General features: G+C 34.1%; 2 protein-coding genes across 2 annotated transcripts; both read left to right on the forward strand.

Annotated features, from left to right (window-relative positions):
• Positions 1-1,010: 1,010 nt before the first annotated feature.
• Positions 1,011-15,309, forward strand: LOC130621177 (splicing factor 3B subunit 1-like). Its single transcript, XM_057436496.1, has 22 exons — positions 1,011-1,163; positions 1,262-1,356; positions 5,273-5,322; positions 5,490-5,535; positions 5,621-5,837; positions 7,514-7,587; positions 8,294-8,357; positions 8,790-9,104; positions 9,627-10,069; positions 10,143-10,448; positions 10,629-10,808; positions 11,137-11,494; positions 11,859-12,004; positions 12,089-12,235; positions 12,510-12,857; positions 13,079-13,261; positions 13,374-13,466; positions 13,805-13,890; positions 14,011-14,196; positions 14,361-14,850; positions 14,932-15,006; positions 15,137-15,309. The coding sequence occupies exons 1-22, from the start codon at positions 1,157-1,159 to the stop codon at positions 15,218-15,220; spliced, it is 3,993 nt and encodes a 1,330-aa protein (XP_057292479.1). The 5' UTR covers positions 1,011-1,156; the 3' UTR covers positions 15,221-15,309.
• Positions 15,310-17,717: 2,408 nt separating this feature from the next.
• LOC130621178 (nascent polypeptide-associated complex subunit alpha-like) lies at positions 17,718-21,570 on the forward strand. Its single transcript, XM_057436497.1, has 7 exons — positions 17,718-17,881; positions 17,957-18,026; positions 19,137-19,459; positions 19,764-19,796; positions 20,216-20,314; positions 20,821-20,943; positions 21,344-21,570. Exons 2-7 carry the CDS (start codon positions 17,957-17,959, stop codon positions 21,356-21,358), a joined length of 663 nt encoding a protein of 220 aa, XP_057292480.1. The 5' UTR covers positions 17,718-17,881; the 3' UTR covers positions 21,359-21,570.
• The last annotated feature ends 6,084 nt before the right edge of the window (positions 21,571-27,654 follow it).

Genomic DNA, 27,654 nt, shown 5'->3' on the forward strand with positions numbered 1-27,654 from the left:
ATCAAAATGAAAAAGAAAGCCCTGGGATCGAGGTTGTGAACTTATGCTCTTGATGATCTGAAGTTTTGTAACTTAAAAGTTTTCTCATCTTTAATTAAATGTAGAAATGTAACGTCAGCATTTTTTAGAATTTTTTTATGACATTTTTTATGACATCATAAGTTCTCAGATTTTAAATATTTAAATCTTGAATAACGAACGAAAAAACATTTTTAAAAAATTCCAAAGAACTTGATAAATATCTTTTTATCCTCTATAATATAAAATATCATTTTCAATACAGGAATCTCTTTAACTATGCTAGCTGCACCTAAGGTTATACAATCTCATATTTTCTAACTGCTTCTCAATTTTAAAAGAACTGACATGGTCCTCTGTGTAATCAACTCTTTGGCTCTTTAACGGTTTTGTGTAGTGAACTCCTGAAATATATTCGGTGGATTTCCTATCGTAGTTTAAAATTTAAATAAACCGTAAAAAATACCTATTGTTCAAGCGTGTAGCGGGAGCATAAATGTGCAACGAAGTTTTGTCAGTCAGGCTGGTGCGCCAATTGAAATCAAACTTTTAATCATGTTTGTCATCGCATGAAACTTACTAGAGTTTTATAACAAGGAAAGTCTTTATGACATTATAAACTGGTGTAAAAGAAGGTAAGAGTGTTCCGCCAATTAAAAAGAAAATTGTAAACTTCAAACTCGTCCACAGCGCCTTGTGTCTTTTCGCCTCGCCCTTCAGTAAAAAAAAGAGACAAAGGGCGCTGGGGATGGGCTTGAGTAAACTTATCATTTGTATGATATATGAAATGATTACAAAATGCGGTAGTTTTGGGATTATAAAGTGCCACAAAACAGGTTTAAAATTACGATAGGATTACAAAGTACGCAAAATCGGATTGCAAATTGCAATTGGATTACGAAGTGACGCATTACATACACACTTACCAATGAGTGTCTGCTTTTTGCGCGCTAGAGGTCTGAACACCATTGAGTCCGATAGGGTGTTCCGAATCCCGAAAAGTCTCCGTAGTTTTTCTATATGCGGCCCGGGTCGCAGTAACGCCGCAAAATCAAGAAATTCGCCATCTTTTTTTACCTGCATGGGTTTAGGAAAATCACCAAAAGTATTTGAAAACCTAAATAATACAGTTTAAAAAATGACGGGTAAATAACTTTATTTTAATTTCTTAAACGCGTTTATTTAATGTGTGTTAGACATGAAACTTGATTATATATAATATTTATGGTCAATTATATTTTAGACATTGAAACACAAATAAAGGAACTTCAAAACCTCAGAAAAGCAGAAAATGGAAATGACAAAGAAAATAATGACGAAGAGTCTACTGCGAAAGGAGTAAGTGATGTTTCAATAGATATTATGTTTGCAAGTATCCCATTTGTGACAATTCAGAATGATACCAAGTTGCAACACAAACGTCATTTGCATGTTATTTTTAAAACTCCTCTCTCCCACACAAAATCTGCTGTGGAACAAGTCTAAGGCAACATGTCTGAATAATGGGATAATTGATTAAAAATATATAAATACATAATTCTTGCAACTTTGACAAAACAAGAGAACTTCTAAGAACAGGTTCACACTTTCCTTGGTCAACCCGGAATTTGGCAAAAAAGCCTTTCCCTTTATTGCTGCAAAAGTGTGGAATAATCTTCCAGACCAAATGACCTGTAATAGAAGTGCGTTTCTTTTAAGTCTTCATCTCTATTGTATATAACAAATTCTAATAGAGATCACTATTTAGTTTCTGTTTTTGATTATTTTCTTTTTAATTTTCACAGATTATAAAATATGTTACTATATTTGATTGAGCTGAGGCAGTCTAAGGTTTATCATTTTTTTTCTTTGTTTTAGTGCCAGTGGAAACAATCCACTAACACTAATAGGTTTTGTGATTTTCTGGGCTAGCCAATTAAATATTTATTGTAAATATTTATTGTTTTTCCAATCTACCTTGGGTGACACAAGCCCATGTCGAGGTGCAGTAGTTGAAATATGGCATGACACGTGCTTTAATTAAAAGGTTTTTTGTGTGAGGTGTTAAACAGGAATTGTATATTGTATTAAAAGAAGTCCAGAAGTTCTGTCTCCCACACAACAGCAGGCAAAAGTCAGCCCTGCCCTCGGTTTTTCAAGAAGAGATGTTCTGCAAGACTCTAAAAATTGAGTCTCCTGTACAGTTTTGCTTATGCCCTAACTTAATAAGTTCATCTTGTAACATAAAAATACGGTTGGCAAGAACAGATGCCTTCTCTCGTCAAAGTGAAACAAAAGTTCTCTGCAAACGATTATTTTTTTAAAAAAAATTAAAATAATTCTGCATCTGTTCTCACATAGCTGAGCAATCGAATAAAAAATAAAATGTGCATGATTTTTATTTCAAAGGACTTTTATTTGAGACGAAAGTTTTTCATGATTTTTATTTCAAACGCAGGCAGTGAAATTACTGATTATTCAACATGCCACACACTTGTGTATGATTTTTTATTTCAAAAGCATATATTTTGGAAGGCAAATAAAAGTAACAAAATATAAAGGTGTAACTATAAAGCCATAAAAAGTGATGGGAAAATTTGAAGAGGGAAGGGAGAGGGGGCTCCTTCACCCCTCCCCTCTAACACGAATAGGATTAAGGGTGGTGAGACGGCACTCGGCATTTGCCGATGTAGTTAACGACATATTTTCAAAACATATACCTCAATGCCAGCAATTATTTGCTGTGGTGAAATCGCACATAAGAAGTCCCTAGGTCTTGTGCGATCAGACATGTGAAAAAAAAGCTGCAGATATAACAACGGAAAAAAGTATTTGTTTTTCCAGAGCATAGTTCAGTTGCCTCCTAAATTTACCCCCACAAGCTCTAAATCGCTCACGTAAATTAATCTGCATAGGTTACAAAAGCTCGTGCAAATTAGTTTGCATGAGTGGCCAATAAAACAAAAATTTACGAAATGCACATGTTTGTTCTGTAAAAAAAAATATAAAATAATCCAGCCGTCGCCGATCAAAAATATCAACAAACATACTAATTTGATAGCCTTTAAAATTAGTTTTTTTTACGTCGGCAATAAAACAACTTGAGATTCATTTCAACTGATTTGCTTCGGCATTGTGTCAGCAATATTTTTTTGTATTGAAATTGTTCAGTTTGCAATGTATTTTTGTCATTAACCTTTTATTAGAGCTAGGCGTCTCATATACTCAGTGTACTGATGGATGGCGAACTTTGTTTAGGTTAATAGTTCACTGCCAACTGGCTTTTAATGTTTCTAAATGAACCTATTAGGTTAGGGCATCATTAGGTTGTATATTGCAGAAGTCGCTAGTAACATGCTTCGAAAATGCTTGTCACAGTTTAACATGAAGCAAAACTGTACAGGAGACTTATTGCCTGCTGTGTTGTGTGGAGAAAGAACTTCTGGACTTCTTTTTAATACAATGTATACATTTTTTTATTAGTAGTATGAATCAAATAGCATCACAGTATTTCTGTAGCCTGAATTATTTTAGTTAGTGATAAGGCTGAATTTAAAGTATTTGTGGTTGCCTTCGCCTGAATGTGTCAGTAACATAGCGCGGGTTGAAATTATTTTTTTTAGGTCACTGTTACAATTTTTTTTCTTTTTGCAGATGCAGGAATGCCAGCCTTAAAACTAAACCCAAAAAAATGAATTTTGTATAACGTAAACCACAAGTGCAAAGTTGAACGTGATGATGAGTTGGCAGATTTGATATATTTTTAAAACTTTATTAAAAATGTTTTTTCTTTGGTATTACGTCACGGCACCTAACCTCTCCAATGTTCTGGTTATATTTAACTTGCATGGGTACGCACTCTTTGCGCAGTATTCTCTGTGACGATGAAGATCGGACTGACTTGTGGCAAAGTTCCAAATGGTCTTCCGTCTTTCATTCGAGTCTCAGTGTAATGCACCAGCCGAGCATGAGAGTGTCAGCATGAAGGAAAGGTGCCGACCTTAATGTTCTCTTTACCTTATGTTCTTCATAATAACACGGTCGTTCTTCATAAGCTTTGTGTTTTTGGTGGCGCTCATTTAGTAGATTCTCTTAAGATGTAAGAAAAATATCTCGTAGGATCTCTAGAAAATGCTGATAAACAGTCTCTTACGTGAGCAATAAATCGCTCCCAAAAATTTTTTGCGCATGCTGACCAGGCCTGGCAATGCACGAACAATAAACTTTTAGTGAAAATCAGTTAACACATTTTTTGCATTTCAACTGCATCATTAAAAACAGTTTGTCACCACGTGTGGTTTGATTAAATCATTGCAGAAAAGGCTAAAATATATTTAGCAAAAAATGCTGTTTTTTTCTGTGTTAACTTTAATTGCGCATTTAACTATTATTATTTTATTTTTATTTTTTTTTTCGGGTAAGAATTTTTTTTTTTTTTTAAAGGTACAGAAATTAATGAAATTGTATTAAATTAAGCCCCTTTCAGCACTCTATGCCAACAAACATTCTCAACTAAGTGTGTTTGTGATATCATTGCAGTGTATTTGCCATAATGTTGTTAGTCAGAGATATATGTAAGACTTTTGGCAATGTTTTCAATTAAAAGAAGTCTGGTGTGCGACACTACCCACGCCCGCAATTGTTTCTATGGTGTCCAGGCCTGTAATTTTAATTCTTAAAGTAATGTGTCCACAATAAAGGAGGGTATTGTGGCGAGCATATTTTTCCTTAAATTTTTGGGTTTAGCAATGCAGTTAATGTTTTTTTTGCTTTGAAAAAAAAAATTATCTGGGCAAAAAAATGTTTGGATAAGTTTGTTCTCTTATTTTGTGATTGATTTATGCAAGAAATTAACTATTTAATAGAATTAATTTTCACAGAAATTAATTTTCACACATTTTGAGTTTTTGACAATTTCACAAAAAAATTTTTCTGCAAAAGATATTGGAGAACTTGTTATTCCCGAAATAAGTGAAAGTTTATTTCCATGAAATATTTTTTTTGTGAGGCAAGTTCTCAGTTGATGTAAAAATTATTTGCTTTCATATATCCAGGAACTTTACTGTAATACAAACACCTGATTAGTAGGAGTCAGAATTTTTTTGGTTATTAGGTTGGTAATTTTACAATTGATGATGTGAGTGTGAATAACCACTATATATTAAAAAAGAAATTGATGGGCCTGAAAAAGCTAACCACTATAATGCAATCAATATTACTTTTATAGGTACCAATAAATAGTTCTATTGTCCTATATCTTATAAAATATTTTTAGATTGCTTTTGGCACAGCAGTTGAGGCTGAACTTTATGGAAATGGAGACAAGTAAGTTATGTTTTGAATATGTTGCTATATCAGTTATTAGTTTTAGCTTCCAATATTTTTAAAGAAAAAAGACACCCTTTTCCTTAGAAAGTGTGTTGTTTGCATTAGTAGTTGTTTAGCTCTAAAAACAACATAACAATTTTTACTTATTCTTACTTATTTTCTAGATACGCAGGTTATGACATGTCTATTGCAACTAATGATCAAGAAGATGTAAGCGATTTCTAATTCATGTTAGATTACTTGGTTTTTCAAAAATTGACTTTCTTAATTTATAATGTTTACCATCTCTTTTTAGGATGAGGATGACTATTCGGCAGCCTCTCTTGGAACCTCAAAACTATCATCATTTACTGCGCCTCAAGCAGTGTTAAATGATTTGGCTAAAAATGGTAGCAATGTCGATCCATTTGCTGATCACAAAAGACCAACTATTGCAGACCGACAAAACGAGTATCAACAAAGAATGCGCAATTTGCTTATATCACCTGCTCGAACTGATCCATTTGCTGATGGTAAGTTTATTTATTGTGTGTATTTTTTATGCAATTTCCGTTGTGCTGTGGCAGGGTTAGAAATAAGGCTATTTACTTTGTTGATTTGATTAAAAACAGTTTGCAAATTTGAATTTTTCAAACTATAATGCTGTCTATGAAAGTCATTTTGCACACAAAAGCATTAAATTTTCCAATTTTTAAAATGCCTATTAAGTTTGAAGTTTCTTTTGAAGTGAATAAGGTACATAGTAATGTGCAGTCAGTTAGTCTTGTATCTTGGAATAAAAAGTCGAGTTCTTTAAATTTAGTTGCTACAGTTACAGAAATAAAACTTGAAGTGACATATAGCATCAGTGAAATTAATCCAACTTTTATAGATATACTTTTCCTGTAGAGTTATGAATGAGGAAATAAGTGCTGTATATAAGTGCTTTATATTGAATGTGCATATTAGAGCAGGGTTCCTTTAGTTAAATTAATCTGCAAACCTTTTTTTTTTTGCCCATAAAGTTACATTTGAGCAAAGTTCGACGTTGTTTAAGCTGCATTCGATCAAGTTTTATGATTTTAGAAGAAAATAATGCATTTTTTAAGTTTCATCCAATCGCGTTTTGATAATTTTAGAACAAAATACTGTGTTGTTTAAGTTCTATTTGATCAAGTTTTCTTAGTTTTTAGAACAAAATATTCTGTTGTATCAATCTCGTTTTGATGTGACAAAACGAACCTTGTTCCTATTTTTTTAATGAAGATTTGTGATGTGATGTTTTTTTAAGATATTAAGTTTTGATCTGCGTATTTGATATGCAAAAGAAAAATGTCTTGCAAATCGCGATTTGCGATCCATTTATTCCAATGCTGAAGCGTTCAAAGTATTATGACGTATTAGCCACTTTGCTATTTACTCATTGTTTTTTTAGTTTTGTAACAGTTAGAATTTTATGTTAGTTAAAGTCAAGAAAAGATCAAGGAAATGTTGGCATATCCACGATGCATAAATTTAATTTACTTTGTGTTGCAATATTTCTAACCCTGCCTTTTAGCCAGCACTTATGGTCACACTGTCAAACCTAATTAGTCAGTGAAGTAATTCATTGTTAACACTACCCTTTGTTTCTTTCAGGTAGACGATATTCATACAAAAGCTGTATTTTATGTTGTCTGTGTTTTCTGTCATCAGTGTCTTGTTAGTCATAAACATAAAAATTGTGCCCCTTGCATTACTGATTAAGTCCATAAGTTTTTATGATGCAGGTAGGTTCAGAGTCAAAAATCAAAAACAACAAAACACAAAAGCTTTTACTAAACACTTAAGATGATAAAACTATCATCAAAACCCAATTGTTTTATAATAGGTTGAAATCAACAGAACTCAAGAACGGAAGATTTCATCAACGCCATAGGTGCTTAAAACGTTCAGTTTGTCATTTGTCAATAAAATTGAGTCACAGCCATTGATGCAGATTGACATTAAATTGCATATTTCTTCTTGTGTGACAATCTTATTGCAACAAACTGTTCCTTGGATGTACGAAAAATACATCTTTTTAAAAGTGTAAGCCAGCTCACCACTTGATTTTATTTGTAGCCATGTCAACACACATGAGCTGTTTCTTGTGTTAGAATCTTGTGGGAGCTAGGCTTTTTGTGCTGTATGTGAATTGTTCAGTGACATGCAATACTTTTTTTAATAGGTGGGAAAACACCTGATCCAAAGTTAAGATCATACACAGATGTTATTAAAGAACAAAGATTGATAAAGGAACAGGTATGTTGAAAGATCTTTTATGGTTTATTATTTTTTTTAAATTTGTTAACAACTAGAAGTTTGTTTTAAAGGGAACTGGAAGTATAAAGTGTTATACCTCGGGTTTGTTGGACTTATATTATAGAGCTTAAAAAGTTGATTGACAAGTCCTTTTAAATTTTTTTGAAAAAATTCTTTTGTTCTCAAGATATTCACACATACGCTCTATAATATAAGGCCGATCTTATTTTATACCTTGGGTTCCCTTTTATGCTTTTATAGTTATTTTTCAATGAAATTGAACAATTTTGGTTCTTTGTGTAAATAACATAATTCCTAATTAAACACCTCTTTCGAAAAATGCACCTGCCTGTTGGAGGTGTAATTTTCTAAGCATTAACTCTCTCTTAAATGGAGGCTTACCCTCCAATTTTAGTTAAATTGAATTTCAACATATTGATTTTCTGTTTTTATTTGCTTTTTGTTTGAATAACCTTGGGTATATGTTTTCGGATATCTTACTGTTGTGCAATAAGTTTAATAGGACCCCACTTTGATTCTCAGCTTGCTTTCAGAGTTGAAAAAAAATCCAGGGTGCTTAATTTATTATGGTATGTAATACTTATTTTGCTTCTATGTCATAACAGGGCTGAGTCTAAGGTCTTTCTTTCGCTGTTTGAAGAAGTTGTTTCCCTTGTGAGGTTATATCAGTAATTTGTTTTTTAAGGCTGCTGTTGTGAAGAAAATTCAAGAGAAAGCTAAAGCTGGGGAGCTTACTGTACAACCAGAAGGTAATATGTCTGTGTTTATATTAATTTGCTATTGCAAAAGAATTACCTACTCTAGAACAGCAAATTGTCCTTGAGCAATTGCCCCTTTGCACAGTAGAATTTGTGTAAGTAATTTTATTCTTTGCAAGTATTTCACAAGTCTTTCACTGAAACAACTTTTAAGTCTACCTTTAACTGTTGCAACGTGGATCCATATCATCATTTTTTAAAAATGTTCCATGGGCATGTACATATGACATAGATAGCTTACTTGTGTGTAATGGAAGTATTGGTAGCGTAGGTTTAAAGGAAAATGATAATGCTCAGACGACAAACATTCACTTGAGTTCTGTGCAATCACCAGCTATTCAAAGCAGGACATGGTAGTGCTCATTGTTGTGAATGATTGGCTGTTCCTTAATTAATCTTCATTCATTCATCTTTAATGTTTAGTTAAAAAGAAAAGACGACGTTGGGATCAAACAACAGGTGACGAAGTTCCAGCAAAGAAAAAGTGGGATCAGGCTGAAACTCCTTCAAATAGTAGATGGGATGAAACCCCAGGGAGAACCAAACCTACTGGAGCAGAAACACCTTCATTTGTTGGAAATGAAACACCTGGAACACTAAGAGGTGAAGAAACTCCTGGTCGCACTCCTGGAGCCACACCCAGTGCTAGGATGTGGGAAGCCACCCCAAGTTACATTCCATCTGGATCGGCAACACCTGGAGCTGCCACACCTGGTGGCACCACCCCATCTGGCCAAAGTAAGTGATTTGCCCTAGCATCAACTGAATACAGCTGATTGCATGTTGTATAGTATTTAAAGCATATAGAGCGAATGTCAAGAAAAAGGATCATAATATTATCTAGTAAATAAGGAATAAAAAATAGCATAGGATTTTATTTCTTACCATCTTACCAAAGACTGCCAATTAGCCTCAACTTCTGAATACAACAAAGCTGCAAGTCTACTTTTGCAGAATGCGTAAGTCATTTGAACAGTCTTTCAAACATCACAATTATCACATTTCTTTTATAAAATTCTCTTTTTGGGCCTGTGGAGCCATTGAAGTTTGCTAAAGGATTTATGTTGACATGTAAGCATCTGTCTGTTGTAAACATTAGTAAACATTAAACATTAACAGTTTTATTGGAATCTAATAAGAGCATTTTACACACAAAATTCCTTCTCGAATTATTTTTGTTGGTCCGAAAATGAGCCATCAATAAAGTGGACACACTTGCTATGTCAGTTTAATGACATATTTCATTATATATGTCTACAGGTTCGCGCAGGAAGAGATGGGATGAAACTCCTGGTCGCGCAACTGAAACACCTGGTCGAACACCAGGTTGGGCAGAGACACCTAAAACAGATAGAACTGGTGCTGAAACACCAGGCATGACACCCACCCCTGGTGGAAAAAGGCGTTCACGTTGGGATGAGACTCCTCAAGTGGGATCTACTCCAAGTTCAGCTACTCCTAGTTCTGCAACACCATTGGGCATGGGAACACCTGCAGGGACACCATCCATGATTACAGGTACTCCAGGTGTTACACCAGGAGGTACAGTCGCCATGCATATGCAAACACCAACACCAGGTCACCTTATATCAATGACTCCAGAGCAGATGCAAGCCTATCGCTGGGAAAAAGAAATAGATGAAAGAAACAGACCTATGACAGATGATGAGCTAAATGCTTTGATGCCTTTTGATGGATACAAGGTTAGTACTGGTGTGTTTTTTGTTAAACTTAATGTATTTTTGGTACTGATTTATGCCCCATAATTTACAATAGGTATTGCAACCTCCTGCTAACTATCAACCAATTCGTACTCCTGCTCGAAAGCTTGCTGCTACACCAACACCTCTTAATATGGGCACAGGCTTCCGTATGCAAACTGATGAACGTGGAAATGTGAAAGGTGTTATCGAGGAACAGCCACCTGGTAACTTACCAAGCTTAAAACCTGATGACTACCAATATTTTGACAAACTCTTGGTTGATGTGGACGAAACGAAACTCAGTGCTGAGGAACAGAGAGAACGAAAGATTATGAAATTGCTTTTAAAAATTAAAAATGGTACCCCACCTATGAGAAAGGTAAGTGTTTTTCATCACAATACTTGGGCCCTGCCACAATGTTTAATCAGCTGCCAGTTCTTTTAAATTTAAGTCAAAGAAAGCAAATTTTTTTTTTTAGATTTTATGGCAGTTTAGGTAAAAATTGCTGAAATTTAATCTTTTTTTTCAGCTTGTTCTTCCTAACATTCCTTTTTTTAGGCTGCCCTTAGACAAGTAACTGATAAGGCAAGAGAATTTGGAGCTGGGCCATTATTCAATCAAATTTTACCGCTACTCATGTCACCGACTTTAGAAGATCAGGAACGTCACTTGCTTGTTAAAGTTATTGATCGTATTTTGTACAAGTTGGATGATCTTGTACGACCATATGTCCACAAGGTGCGTTGTTATCAAAATTAATATTTTAGTTCTTTTATGCTGCTTAAATTTTTTTATTAACATGTCTTTCATTGTATATTCTTGTGTATTTTTCCCGAACCTTTCAATGTGGGTAAACTGATAATAATTCTGTGACATATTTGTCTACCAATTTACTCTAACTCTTCATCAATGCTATACAAACGTTAAAATACTCTAAACACACTAAGGTTTTACCCCTCCCCCCCCTCCCCCCTCTGCGCATGTTGTCTTGTCTGTGAGGTACGTGAAGTAAAGTCAAAGAATTCCCACTGTATAATGCTTAATTATTATATCTGTTGTTATTTAGATCTTGGTCGTTATTGAGCCTCTGTTAATTGATGAAGATTATTATGCACGTGTAGAAGGACGAGAAATCATTTCGAATCTTGCCAAGGCTGCCGGTCTTGCTACTATGATTTCCACAATGAGACCTGATATTGATAACATTGACGAGTATGTTCGTAACACAACCGCTCGTGCTTTCGCCGTCGTTGCGTCTGCTCTTGGTATACCTTCACTTCTGCCATTTTTAAAGGCTGTTTGTAAGAGTAAAAAATCTTGGCAAGCTCGTCATACGGGTATTAAAATCGTGCAGCAGATTGCCATTCTGATGGGATGTGCTATACTGCCGCATCTGAGAAACTTGGTGGAAATCATTGAACACGGTAATTTATTTTTGTTAGTACGTTTTCTAGAGCTATTATTGGTTGAAAGAGGCGACTTTTGATAGGCTGTTCAAATAGTATGTCATTAAAAGAACAAAATGGCAGCAGTAATATTTTCTTGTGTCACCAGTATTCCAAGCAGCCTCTAAAGCTTTAAATTTACCTAAAATACCACTATCTGGTTAAAATTTAATTTCTTTAGTTCTAGAACGAATTTTTACATTCTGTTTAAAATTTCTGGTAGCCAAATAAAAGTTAATTGACATATTTCTCGAAAATATTTTCCGGTCTTTTTTCGCGTGCTTATTTTTAGAAATATTTTTGCTAGAATCGTTTTTTTAGTTGTTTAATTTTTTGACTTGAGGTTTGGTTGATGAACAACAAAAAGTACGAACTATCACAGCTTTGGCTATTGCTGCCTTGGCTGAAGCCGCTACTCCATATGGTATTGAATCATTTGACAGTGTGTTGAAACCTTTATGGAAGGGTATTAAACAACACAGAGGAAAGGTAAATATTGCACTAGTGTTTGGGTGGTGATGAATGAGTTTAAACGTGTGTTTATAATTTTAAATGTGATTCTCTTGTGTGTAGGGTTTAGCAGCGTTCTTGAAAGCTATTGGTTACTTGATTCCACTTATGGATGCTGAGTATGCGTATCATTACACAAGAGAAGTGATGATTATCCTGATTCGTGAGTTTCAGTCTCCTGATGAAGAAATGAAAAAGATTGTGTTAAAGGTATATTTATTTTCTTCCCATGGGTTAAAAGAAGGGAATTTTAGAAATTGAATGAGTACTGTAAAAGAAGATGCTGGGTATGTAGATGCTTTGTTTGTAGATGCTTTGTTTGTAGATGCTTTGTTTGCAGAAGTTGTAAGGAAAATAAGTTTATATTGTAACGCGTTTTCATGTACTTTAAAAATGTATTGATTCTATAAGTGAAACTTCAAAATATCTTTTTTTATTCTTTTTTATTTTTTTTTTCCTTATTTTAACACGATTTTTACGAAAGGTGGTTAAACAATGTTGTGCTACTGACGGTGTCGAAGCGAATTACATCAAAGAAGAAATCCTTCCCGAGTTCTTTAAACATTTCTGGACGCATCGTATGGCGTTAGATAGACGTAACTACAGACAGCTCGTCGATACTACAGTCGAAGTGGCGAATAAAGTGGGCGCGGCGCATATCATCGGTCGCGTTGTGGACGATTTAAAAGACGAAAATGAGCAGTACAGAAAGATGGTGCTGGAAACCATCGAAAAAGTAATGGCTAACCTTGGCGCTTCGGAAGTTGATTCTCGACTTGAGGAACAGTTGATCGACGGCATCTTGTATGCGTTTCAAGAACAGACCAACGAGGTATCGAATTTATACACTACGTTTCCCATGTTTTGTTTTTGTATAAAATACCAAGTTTCTACTGAATGGGGTTTTTATAGGAATGCTAAACAAGGAAGAGAGAAACAAAATAAGGGTTAAATTTTGCTACTACACCATGTTATATTTTATCACGATTTAAAAAAGTTAATAATTCAATAAATAAATAATTCACTGGTTTTACTACGTCCTTTCTTCTACAGGATGTTGTGATGTTAAACGGATTTGGCACTGTAATCAATGCGTTTGGTCCTCGTACAAAGCCATACTTACCGCAGATATGTGGTACAATTTTATGGCGTCTAAATAACAAGTCGGCAAAAGTTCGTCAACAGGCAGCAGATTTAATTGCAAGAATTTCCTATGTTATGAAGACATGTGGAGAGGTAGGTATACACTAAACCCGAGTACCTTTTTTAGTTGTTTTAGTTATTTTTTCAAGCTGTAACAATCTGAGCACTGGATTTTAGTGTTGTATGATTTTGTTTCTCTTTCTAGGAAAAACTTATGGGTCATCTTGGCGTAGTATTGTATGAGTATCTCGGTGAAGAGTATCCTGAAGTGTTAGGAAGTATCCTTGGAGCGTTGAAGGTGAGTTGATACCTGTATCATATGCATGTATCATATGAGCACTTCCCAAATGAAATGTTTGTTTAGACAGTGTAGCAATTTCCTTTTCGGTCACATTAATTATTTAACTTATTGTGTTTCAGTTTGAGTCAATTTGAGGTCGGGTGGGACACAAATAAACTGTTGTAATAGTCTATTTATTTAAGATTTTTAGTCTATCAAAAATTTTGTGATACTTTCGGGTATTCTAACTATTCTTCGTGAAAATCTTTGAAAAAGCTGCAACACATCATCGAAAGAAATTATTAGAAAAATTTCAGCGGTCTTATTTCTGAATGCGTTGTCTTCATTTTTTTTAGTCCATCGTAAATGTTATTGGAATGAATAAAATGACTCCTCCTATCAAAGATCTGTTACCTCGTTTGACACCAATCTTGAAAAACAGGTACCTTCAATTTTGTTTGCTCGCAGGAAGTTAACCTTTCAATCCTCCTAATTGTGAACGAAAGTATGTCTCATTTCTGCCTTATAAAGTCAGATAAATTACCTCTTTGTTAACTCTTAGACACGAGAAAGTACAAGAAAATTGTATTGATCTTGTTGGAAGGATCGCTGATCGAGGTGCAGAACATGTAAGCGCGCGTGAATGGATGAGAATATGTTTCGAGCTGTTGGAGTTATTAAAAGCTCACAAGAAAGCTATTCGTCGTGCCACTGTTAATACGTTTGGTTATATTGCTAAAGCAATCGGGTAAGAAGGATCAGTTATGTCAGGGACTGTACATACACAGTATTTCTAAAAAAACAGATTTACATTTGGATAAAACCTTTCCATGTTATGGAGCATCATAAAGGTATAGTTTATTGCTAGTTACATTAGCTACTTGTAACTCCAGCTTCCGTTTACTATTTTAGGCCACAGGATGTCCTTGCAACCTTACTTAACAACCTCAAAGTACAAGAACGTCAAAATCGTGTCTGTACAACGGTTGCCATTGCTATTGTGGCTGAAACATGCTCGCCTTTCACAGTGCTGCCGGCTTTAATGAACGAATACAGAGTACCTGAACTGAACGTGCAAAACGGTGTGTTAAAGTCTCTCTCCTTTTTATTTGAGTATATTGGAGAGATGGGGAAAGATTACATTTACGCAGTCACGCCACTGTTAGAGGACGCGCTCATGGATCGGGACTTGGTGCATCGTCAAACAGCCTGCGCAGCCATCAAACACATGGCGATTGGAGTTTTTGGATTTGACTGTGAAGACTCACTTACACATCTTGTAAATTACATTTGGCCTAACATATTTGAGACGTCGCCTCACGTTATTAATGCTGTCATCGAAGCTATAGAAGGACTACGTGTTGGACTGGGTCCTCTTAAACTAATACAATACATCCTACAGGTGAGGCACTTCGAAGTATACGAAGTAGGGATTTACTAGTAACAAGTTTGCTAAATATTTTTTCCATTTTGTTTTTTAAAGGGACTGTTTCATCCAGCCCGAAAAGTGAGAGATGTGTATTGGAAGATTTACAACGGACTTTATATAGCATCCCAGGTGAGTTTAAAGTATTTTAAATTTCTTGAGTGCAGTGCGTTTTTTGAATTTTTTATTGAACAGTTTACATTGAGCTATTGAAACACGAGGCACTAGACTTTTGTTAAAAATATATTTATTTTACATGCAGGATGCTTTAGTTGCCGGCTATCCATCAGTTCCAAACGAGAAGGAAAACACTTACCTACGAAACGAACTGCATTATTTTCTCTAACTGCGAACAATCTAAAGTTTCAACCACAAACAATCCGAACTGAATATCTGTTTTTTGTAAATTTAGTGAAAAGAAAGTCTTTTACGTTATTTGTATTCTATTCGCCTGGCTTTGCATCAAATAAAAGTAGCCTAGATACGAAGCTGCTGCAATATGTATGAATTATCCCTCAGGATGCCAATTGACGTCTTAGCAAGGCCTTAACTCGTGATCACTCAATTTTGAGAGGCCTAAATGGATGAGAATTAAATATCTCATCCGGCAGGTTTACGAACGTTTAAACAAAATAATTTTGAAGTTTACAGCATAAAATTTTTCTTTCCTCCATTACATGAAACAATTCTGTTATAGTGGCAACCATAATATAAGCAGAGAAAAAATAGCTAATTATTATTAAACTTTTGTAATAGTTTCAATCTTGTCAGGGTAAGAAAACGCCATTAAAACTACTACAGAGCCTAGAATACTCAATGAAATTCAAAATCTTCCCAACTTTAAATTTTATTTTTTCGTAATAAGGAATGTAGGAGTTTACTTTTTAGTTAGTAAAAAGAAAATGGACTGGCCATTTAAACTGTTTATTTGGGCGCCATATTTACTGTTCAGAATGATAGTACTGTTCAGAGTGATAATCATAGTCAAGTGCGGCTGTAACTAGTTTGTTCAACACCATTGTTGAACAAAAAATCTTTTTCTTAAAAAAATTTGTAAATATCGACCATTGTAAATGTTGATTCAATAGTTTTGACATATCGCTTTCACAAGCATTAAAAAACAAAGTGAGGAACTATTTTCGTTACCCACTGGTGATTTTTAAACTTTCGTCACATAGGTGTAAAAAGCAACCTCGATCTTAGGCCTTTGCAAAATGAAAGAAAATTATGTCGTGTTTGCTGGATATAAGAAATTGCTTTGTTTAGCAAGGATGTACACCTTTTTATAAACAATTAATTTTTGCACTTCGCCTCATTTCTCGTCCCCAGACCTTTTGAGTTTAAAACCTCAAGGTTTATCTCAAAGAGCTCTGGGGTCCAGAATGACTTTGCCCAAAACTTTGTTTAGTCATTGTTTACCTGAGTAAGTTTTTTAGGTAAATTATTTATTGTTTAACAATTGTTTAAAATTTGACATTTTTTATGAATAAAAGAAGTGTGGTAGAAAAAAATATATATAACTGAGCACGGAGATTATAACCAGGGCGTAGGTCTACTTTTGAGATGTTCCTAAGGAGTAGCTATGATGACATTTTGACTCGACAAACACTTTTTAAAATTATTTTTTCTCAGAAAATCAGAATCCACATTAACTTGAAGTGAAGCTACTATGCACATCACAAACATACTACACTAACAACTTACAGGTAGTTGGGTTCGATCCACGGTCCCCAGAACTAAAAGCCACACACGAACTCACCACACCGCGCGCAACAATATGTTAACGATGTAGATTGAGATTTTTCATGCATGTTCGGGAAGCCTTGTTCCGAGGACATTTTGTCTTACAAAAGTGTTTCCAAAATTAATTCCGCTAAGGTATCCCTTAATAGTTCTGCTCTTTCACATAGCAAATGTACGGAAATTTTTTATCTGAAACCTTTTTTTCCCCATAAATTGGATTTGAAATCTAAACAATGAACTATCTAAATTGAGAAACAAAAGTTCTATTCAGGGAGTACTTGCTGGCTAAATTACACTATGTTAAAGTATTATGTAACTTGCAGACAAAAACAGCACAACTTCTTTTTCAACCTTTAAAGACGTTTATTGCAGTGTTACCAAGATAATTAATTTTTTTCTGTATTTTTCACTCGTGAGACAATACAATTGTCAGAGTATACATTTTCTGTTGCTGGAATATAAATTTTCTAACTACAAAAGTTCCGCCATTTTTGGCCACAGATATATTGGCCAAAAATGACTCAACGGTTGGGTGGAGAATAACCTTATCTTCATCAAAAGATTTTTCAAAAGATTTTGTCCCCTTTTTACGCTCTCGTATGTTCGTATTTCTTCTTCAACATGTTCGAATTGTTAATATTTTTGTATTTGTTTTTACTTTGCCAACAATATTTCCGACATACACCTTTCCCGAATTTATTTTTTTTTATGTGTCGCAGCTCTTTCTCAACTTTTTTAAAGAAAATGAATGTAATTTTCGAAGTCCTCACATAAAAGTTAATAAATCGTGAAATTTTCATATTCATACATCAAACAAACAACCTGCTACAACAGTTTTTTTTAATTTTGTATAACCTTTGCTCGAAGATGAGGCTTAATAGTACAAGTCGAAAATTAAGAAGGCTTTGACCGTAACAATGATGCCACCAAAACAGCACTTTCCAATGTCGGATTAAGTTGAAAATTTATACAATTTACTGATGCTGAAAATGATGTTAAGGTTAAAACATAAAAATTCCAAAATTTTAAAAAACATGTAATTCGGGAAACGTGTGTGAAAATGTTTTTCGAGAATGTTCGGCTTCCGTCATTACTCAAGTCAGGGTCAGCGCGTGCGCATATCAAATTGTCGCATCCTTCAGCTGCGTACTCTCTTTAGACGCCAAGCCAAAATGGTTGTTGCAGCTTGATAATACTAGGAAACATCTTCCAATATCACCCATTTACAAAGAAAATATATCCTGTCCAGTGAAATTATATAAAAGTAAGTAGGTGTAAAAACCGTTTCGAGATGTTATTTTTTAGTGACAGTTATTATGACCATGATGTATAATTTCAGATGACTGCTGAAGTTGAACAACCACAAACATTAACATCTCCAACTGAGGAAACAAAAAAAGAAGACCCAGGTAAACTTTTTATATCATGCTGGACTGCTTAACTACACTAACCTGTAATGATCTTGCTAGCAAGGTATTGTAAAACTAGGATTTTAAAACAACAGTCATGTCATATCAGAAATTAAGACTTAGTAGAAATGTCCATGTACAGTTATCATATGGCGGGCATAAAAGACAGTTGCAATCTGAAGTTAACTTTGCTTTGGGTAAAATAGTAAAACTTTGTGTTCACACTTTGCATTTTACAGTATATATGTCACCTTTCCAAAAACACACAACATAATTATCCTAGCTGCACAATTGTGCAACCAAGCAGCAAGAACTCATAATAAAGCAGATTTATTCAAAATACATTCAAAACGGAACCAACTCACTTCTGTAATTAAAAGTAACATTAACCAAACATATTTCTGAGGGTAGAGTTTGGTTTTTTTATAAATTAATGTATTTGTTTCCAGAAAAGAAATTATAGCCACTTGCGAATCAAGGTAAGAGTGGAAGATGTTAATCTTACTTTTTAGGGTGGTTTTGCTGGCAATGTTCTGTCCGGATTATGAATGCTGCCCGGATTATGTATGGCAGCTTGCCATGATTTTAAACAGGGCAGAAAATACATAATCAGGCATTATAATAAACTGGTTTGTATAAAAAACAGTTAAAAAATATATAAATGCAGTTACAAAACGAACTGGGGCAGGTCGGCTTATGTACAAAACTTATATCATTTCTCACTTATAGAACGAACCTAATCTGGGCAGGCCGGCTTATGTACAACAATAATATTATTTCCCACTTATAGAACGAACATTATCGGGGTAGGCTGGTTTATGTACAACACTTTATTATTTCTAACTTATAGAACAGAAACTTTCAAGAACAGTATGTGATTGGAAAAGTAATGCAAGTGATTTTCCAAAATAGAAATATAAAAGGGGCAAGTTGTATACTAAGTATGCATTAAATCGAGGAAACATTCATTTTTAAAGTTTTGTTCACTTGTTAGCTTCCCCTAGCAAGGTTTTTACCCAATCGAAAAAAACAGACTGGGTTACCAGAATACAAAAGCACCATAGCACTCAACACTGTAAGACTTTTAGTTATTTTCCACAAATATTTTAGCTGCTGTGACAGCAACCTCAGGAACAGAAAGTGACAGTGATGATGAAGATGTTCCAGAATTAGAGGAGGCCGATGACACCCCTGCACACCCAGCAGATGCATTTGCTGCAGCAGGAATACAAGAAGAACCTGTCAGTAAAGCTCGCCAAAGTAGAAGCGAAAAAAAATCGAGGAAGGCTATGTCACGTTTAGGGCTAAAAGCTATATCCGGTGTGACTAGAGTGACAATTCGAAAATCAAAAAATATATTATTTGTTATAAATAAACCAGATGTATATAAAAGTCCTGCTGGCGATACACACATAGTGTTCGGGGAAGCTAAAGTAAGTAAAACCAACCTAGTCATCTTTAATTTTAATAATGGCCTTATGATGTAAACTGACCCATTGAGCTATCAAGAGCTGTGTTTGTCTTATTCTTAATCCTGACACTATAGCGGTCTTTTGTACTTCTTCCTTTTTTTCTAGCATCTAATTTTATTATTTTGCTTTATTTCTTCCATAATAAGACAACACAGCTTGTGCTGTGATCACTAGATTATGAGAGCTGAAGGCCTATTGCCACTACCATGTAATTTTTCCCTGCATTGGAACAATTTAATTATTTGCATTTATAACATCATTTCAGATTGAAGATCTCAGTCAACAAGCACAAGTGCAGGTATATAAATTTAGTTTATACTCATTCTGGTTCTGGATAATGCTTCTTAAAATTGCTATTTTTTTCTGTTTGTTTATATTTAAATTCGCTTAAGTGTTACCCCTTTTAAAATCTTTGATCAACAATAAAAACCCATGTGATTTTGAATCGATCCAGAGTTGGTTAACGATTATTACCCAAAACCCTTAACAATAAGGATGATTGATGTAAAGGAGATTTTTTCTATCTTGTAAAAAAAATTACAAAATTAAAATTTGCAAGAATTAACTATACTTTCAGCCTGTTTCAATATAGTTTGAATGAATAAACTAATAAGATTAAACCTAAATATTTATATTGATTAATTTTCCACAAAAAATAACATAATTCTGCGATTGTGATTGTTTGTAGAATAAACTTAAAGTGCTATTTTTTTGTAGGCTGCTGAGAAATTTCGAGCACCTGAACCTGTACATCAATCAACTATATCTGAATCAAAGGCTGAACCTGCAGAAGCAGAAGAAGACGACGATGAGGAAGTAAGCCACCTAAATAGAATAACTTTAAGCTAAGTTTAATCTTTATATCATTAGTTAATTTAAATAACATGATCGGTTTCGCACATTAACTAAGACAAAAATGATTCTAGATAAATATTTGGTATTTCAAGGTTATTTTTGAGTTTAGTCTATATTGGGTACTGGAAGAGATAGTTTTATTCCCGTAGTGACGTTTCCTCAAAGAGGAAATGGCAGCTATGATAAATCGTTTTGACTAGTTAAGTTAAAATGATAATCCATACGGAATAGCTTTACTACAACTGTTAGGTACCTATTGATAGTAACTTTACAATCAAGTGTTACTATCATAATGTTACTATCATTACCTTTTTTGCAAACCAAATTTTTGTAAACAATGATGTATCATGTTTCTGTAAGATTTAAAGAGGTAACACAGTAGGATCCTTCCCCTTGATTTGACAAATATCCAGGCTTAATGTCACATTTTACCTAAAAAGCGAATCAATATCAAATTTATTTTCTAGGTTGACTCCACAGGAATTGAAGACAAAGATATTGAACTCGTTTGTCAACAGACTAGCGTTTCGAAAAAGCGAGCGATCAAGGCACTTCGTGCAAACGATAATGACATTGTCAATGCTATTATGGTGAGTTAGTTTGTGTCAAATGCATAGTATCTTATTAGATTTCTATACTGTTGGTGCTACAACCAGTCTTCCAAAAGTGGGTGATGTGTGCAGCCAATATTTGGCTTATTCGTCGAACCAACATTTGACAAGTTGCATAAAAACCCTGGGGTATATTGAATTCGACAAAATGGATCGTTTTTCATCTGCAACTTTTAAACCCAAGTTTTTTATTCAAGAAATAAAATACGACAAGATATATCTTCGTTGCCCACTTATTAAAGTAATTAAAATTATATTGGTATTTGCATTAAAGCAGGATCGTGATCTCGCCTGTTTGTTTTTGTGTTTTTTTTATATTAAAAACAAGCAGTTTTCTGGGAGTCATGTACTAATTTTAACCTTGCCTTTTCATTTTTAGGAATTGACTATGTAAATATTGGAGAAAAGAAAACATCCATCGTTTTGGGGCAAGTGGCTAGCTGCACATCTTGCTTTTTAATTCATTTTTGTATTTATTTTATACAATTCAAAACTGATCAGTCCATCTTGTTTGGTGTCTTTCTTGAAAAGCTTGCTCCTGAGGCGCCGGGATTGTACGATATGTAGTATTGGCGTTTCGATATAAATAGATTTCTTATTTGTAAATGTGGTTTATTTCCTTGTTTCATGTGCGAATAAAAGGGTGTCTAGAAAGTCAGAAATTACTACGAAAAATTTTGATTATCAGAAGTCCAAATTTAAAATCTAAATGTCAATTTTAAACAATTGCTAAATAATTCGTTTGGGCCGAATAAGTGATAATGAAAGTAAAACGAAAAAAATATTTTTAAAATACACAATTTTGCTAATAAACTTATCCAGGCAAACAATAAATAAACAAATTTTGGGCGTGTTTTTTCTCAAGTAACTAACAACGTTTTTGGCGAAGTGCAAAAATCAATTGTTCATACTGAAGTGTATAGTTTTCAGTGTTGTTTGTCATGCTGTCTTTCATGGCAGTATGTGATGTCTTTTCAACAGATAACATCTGGGCAGCTTTCATAATTCGGGCAGAACATTATAAAAGTGTTGCACGTAAGCTGGCCTGCCCCGATTATCTTTATAGTGCCAAATAATAATTTTTAACTGTCGTACCAAAAGCGGGCCAGTCCCGATTATTTGCAAAGTAAAAAATTCTCTTATGAGCACCCACACAACATGAATCAGGATCGATTTCTACCGGGTGACAATGTTCAATTTTGAAGATATAGATGAGGGAAGTTATTTGACAACCCGGAAAAAAGCCTTCGGGACTTTTTATATGAGACCGGGAAACTCGGTCCACCGAGATATCCCGCATGACCGAGATCTTAGATACTTCGAAAGAACGCTGAAAATTGAAATCGTGTTTATATGGTGCATATTCATCTCGCCCCGGTTACAACGTGAAACTCGGTCAACCGAGATCCCGGGCAAGTGAGCCGGGATCCCGGTCAAACGGGATGGATATTTGTTCATGTAAACAGAAAAACCCGCTGGCAAAGTACGGAAAAAGTGGAGGAGCAAATAATTATCATTATTAATGCATATCAATGGACATATTTGTTTTTGTATCATAGTGTATTTGTAATAAAAGACAACAAAACCATGAAACATGCTGAAAACACCAGGTTTCACTAAAATTACAATTGAGAATGATGTAAGATTAACTTTCAATCCTGTTTCAAGCGTGTGGGAGATGTTAATGAATAATATTTAAATTGGTCAGAAATGATGGAATAACTAAAATTTTTCTAAAAATTTGAGAAATAATTAATAGTGATAACAAAGTTGTTTCAAGCATCAACAGTATCGCTATCTTCTTTTTTCTGTTGTTGGAAGCCATATTTGCTTACATATTCACCCCGCCACTTTTAGTTTCCCGCTAATTTTTACTCATATAAAACTGGGATGGGAAATAACAAATTTACATATAAACCCGAGTTGATATTAGCCCGCTCTACCGGGAAACTCGATGGGCCAGTTTCCCGGTTCTCATATAAAAAGGCCCTTATTCATCTCATACAGCCACCCTTATTCCTTGAGATATTTACTGTTTTGGTGCAAGAGAAGACTTTTCGTTGAGTAATACTCGTTAATATTCCATTGCTATTTGTTTTGTCCTATAAAGGACAAGACAAATAGCAGGTGGATGTGCTTTATTCCTAATTCGAAGTTTGAAAGAAACGATTGGCTACCAATACTGAAAAGCTTCCAACTCATGGCCTGTTGCATATTTGTGATTTGTTAACGTTTTTCTTTTTATATAAAAAACTCCACAGAGCCTGGTTTTCGATATGTTAAATTGCTTTTAAGGCACGTTTTCTCGCAATACAGAGGACCACATATAATATAATTCTGTGCAACCAAGGACCAAGAGTAGCGGAAACAAACAGTCCAAATCAGAGAAATCTGTTTGAAAAAGTTTTCCATCTTAACATAATTTATTATAGATCAAATAAATTACGGCAATGTCAAGATACATTCATATTGTTTCGTCATTTTGACACATGGTAAAATCTTTGTTTCGTCTCTTCAGTAACGCACCAACCTCGTCCCCAGGGTATCTTTGATCTTTTTCTAACATTGGACGAGATATCGCTGGTTATAGAAAAGAGAAAATAGGCGCTGGCAACGAGGTTGGTAACGCACGTATTTTTATTTGTTTGTGGGCTAAACACGATATATGAGTAGCGCAAAAGAATCCACGGGCTCTCACTGAGTTTGTAGATTGTGCTCCGCTTATGACTTTGTGAGTCATGTAATCATTCTATTTTATGTATGTCCAGAAAAAATATTATATCCATTTTTTATTCCGGAATGATTTTTTCCTCCGTGTGCTGGATGTTTTTTTGCACTACAGGATTCGCGGCATTGCGAACGCCATCAAAATATAAAGCAATGTCTCACATTACTTTTACTAGCTGCTATCATTTACATTAAAATATATACTAAGGAACAAAGCATTTTTAAAAAAGTTACGAGGACACAATTTTACGTTAACTTACGTCAGTTATGACGGCCATTTCACTGGTCCCATGGTAACCGAACAAAGCTACATTTGACGTCAATTAACATAAAGTGTACAAACTGACTTTTTTTAAGTTTTGAACTGTCAAGATGTTTTTGTTAGTTGCGAAGATAGTTTTGACGTGTTTACTTACTTTTAACTCAGTGAGTAATAAAAAGACTGAAAAACAAGGTAAGGTGATTCTCCTGCTGTTCTACAAGGTCTAATAATAATGTTTGAGGACTCCTTTTAGAGGCCAATATTCTAGTTAAAAGAAACTGAAAACAAGCCGGTTTAGAAGGACAGGAACAAAAAAACGTACCTGTAATTTATCACACCTCTTATTCAACATCTGTGAATTAAATAAACTGTTGGTTTTTAGCTGTTAGCAACCCATGTAACCTGTACATTGTATAACAATGTTTTGATGCATGTTTACTGGTAATATGGATGAACAATGTTCATAAAATATATTGACATGTGAGATTCACATATTTACGTTTAGATTCATGTTGTGGAATCAATGACCTGCACCTTTTAAATGTAACTCAATCTTCGAGTTACAATGTAAATGTGTTGGATGCTGAAAATATTTACAATTCTTCAAAGAATGTCATCAACTTTGACAACTCAACTGTTCAGTTGAATATTTCAGAATCATCAGAAAATCAACCTGTGAAGAACTTGACTGAGAATCAGCAGATACATGACAGCCAGCCAGTTAGTACATCATGGCAACATGCAAAGGACAGAGCATCGTATTTTATTGATTGGATGTCAGAAGTTTCATTACTTGGTTTGTTTAACTCTCATTGTGTAATTGAAACTTACAAAAATATGAAGAACGCGGTTGTCAGATACTCCATGCTTTTCTACCAATATTTGAAAGATTGTGGAAAAGAGATATTTTACAAGGTCTCAAAGTGCTCCTTAAACATTTGTTTAACTTTTCAAAAGTTATTGGAAAAATCTTTACTTTTTTGCCGTGCAATATTAGAATTAACAACAGTTCTCTTCGATGCGTGGTGTGAATGCATGTTTGGTAATTCTGATAAAAAGATGAATCTTGCTGCGGATATTTTGGAAAGTTATTTGTTGAGTTTTCAAGAAGAAAAACAGAAGTTGAAGATAGTGATGGAAGATTATAAAGATTGTCTTGTTAGTTTTGTAAATCATTATTTCGACATCGTATCGACTGCAAATTTGGAAAAGCGTTTTGAAGAAATGAATGCATCATTGAATGAAATCCAAACGCAGATTAAAATAAATTTCGACAATTGGTATGAAAAACTCTTTGATTATTTATATACCAAGATGAATTTGGCGAAAAAAAGTTTAGGAAACATTGCTTTGACCATCTCTGAATTGTGGAAAGAGATGATGCAAAAATTGAAGGAAAAAGTTGATGATTTGCAAGAAAAGATACAGCAATACTCCAATGGTGATTTGCAGCTATGTGTCACTAGGGTAGTACGTATGATTACTGAATTAAAGGCTACTTGGAGAATCAAAGTTGCATACTTGAAGATTGTATCCAACACTTGGTATGAGAAGATTGTTGAATATGCCAATGATGATTATAATCTTGGGTTAATGGATGATATGAAAAATCTGATATCGACCTTGGATATATCATGGAAGGATCTGGCAATTATCTTCCTTTGTTGCTTGTTGTGCTACCATAATCAACAGGTTAGTTAAGATTTAATAATGGTCTTCAAGGTGTCTCAACTTTATGCAAGAAAAATGACCCTATACATCTACTGCTACTAAACAGGATTGCCCTTACTTCAACCGATGTTTAAATTGTTTGATCAAAGTGATTATAGATAATTTCCAACTCCATTTTTGATGCATTCTTTGTTTACGTTGACTTTTTGTTATTATTTTAGAACACAAAAAAACAAATCCACGTTTTGAAGGATACATATGGTACGAGTTCACCTTAATATACTTTTACCATCAAATATGACTATCAAATAACCATTCATTCATTCCTGAAAATCTCTATTTTTTAGGAAATGCAATTGGACGATTGCAAAAAAATATTTTAGTGAAGAATAAACAACTTGATATTCTTATGCGCGCTTATGAAGAACTTAAACTTCATAATATTAGGTAAGTAAAACGGACTAGTTTAAATTAAATTAATTTACTAACAGGGTTGCCTTCCAAAATCTCCTTATTTCTCCTCAATTTTGAAAATTCTCCTCAAAACTCCTTAAAACTCATCTAAAAGTAGATTTTTGAATGTATAGAAATGCTGCATTTGTACAGCAATAATTTTGTTCTTTACTCATGGCGTCACTTTTAAAATCTAATCCAATCTCCTCAATTTTTTTTATTATTTACCGTCAGCTTCTCGAAAATTCTGATCAAAAGTCCTCAAATCTCCTTAAATTTCACTCTATATAAGTTTTATGCAATAAAACCGCAGTTAATAGACTTTAAATTGGGTCTAAATAGAGTAGCTATGGGAAACAAGTTAAATTTAGATCCTTCCAACATGAACAAAATTTGCTAAGTGCTACGCAGCTATTTTTAAAACCTGAAATATTGTTTCACACTGCCACACTGGTGTATTTTGATTGGTTTTTTCACCATTATATTTCCATATTTTGGAATCTAATATATCATTTCTATTTTAGCTCCAATCAAAATATGTTTGGAGAATTAAGAGAAGTTGAGAAAGTAATGATTTCTACGCTGGAAGAAATGTAAGTCAACCCTTTCTTCTGACGCCAACAAGATGTTTTTGTTCGTCTTGTTCTCATTGTTAAATATAGATTTTGCATTGGATTGGCATATTGGGCTTTTTTGTTTTTTTATTTTGAATTTTTTTTTACTTTTATAGAAACAGAGGAGTTCCGCCACAGATTAAACAAAATTCTCAAAAACTAGACCGCTTATCAAACATGGCGGACTTAAATCGTGAGTATAAATATTGCTATGCTTTTTATTATTATTTGGTCAAAAAATGTTAACACGCTCTGTTCCCCAAATCACGACAGCTCGCAAGTAGAATGGTAACCTAACTGCTTTGTTTTTAACACATCACACGTGTTTACATCCTATGAGAGTCTCCAGGTATTCTAGCTACCAGACTCTTTCGATCCAGACCGCCATCTAAGAATAAATAAGGACTGAAAACAAATAAAGATATTTTTAAAATTTTATTTTTAACTAATAATGTTGCTCAATTTTTCTTTTCTAGGAAACACATCATCGGAAAATGTTCCAGTATCGCAAATTATTAAAATTGATGACTCAGCACTAGAAAGTGTTGATGTCTGAAAATACATTACAAATAAATTGAGCTTGTTTTTAATTATGGACTGTCTTTAACCTTTTTCTGAAATTATATACCCAGTAACTCATAACGTTTCCCTTTTAACTATTTTCAGGCTGCAACGTTCGGAACCAAATAATGACGTTATTTCTATCATGTTCTGGCGGCGCTTTTTGTTCGGAGATTAAAATTACGACGTATGAATTTGCCACCCTTTTTTAGGCGACCTAGAATAGACGTTTTCTTAATGTACGTCTCCATTTAACGAACCTAATTTTCAACTTTTTCTTTCTTTATTCTTTATGTGTAATTTTTATACAATTTAAAAAAGATTTATGTATCGCGCATTGCATTGTTTTTATGCGAAAGTTATTACTAAGCATTGTCATTTTCGACTTTATGTAAGTTTCCC

The sequence above is a fragment of the Hydractinia symbiolongicarpus genome, chromosome 12 (genome assembly GCF_029227915.1).
Source record: "Hydractinia symbiolongicarpus strain clone_291-10 chromosome 12, HSymV2.1, whole genome shotgun sequence".
NCBI lineage: Eukaryota > Metazoa > Cnidaria > Hydrozoa > Anthoathecata > Hydractiniidae > Hydractinia > Hydractinia symbiolongicarpus.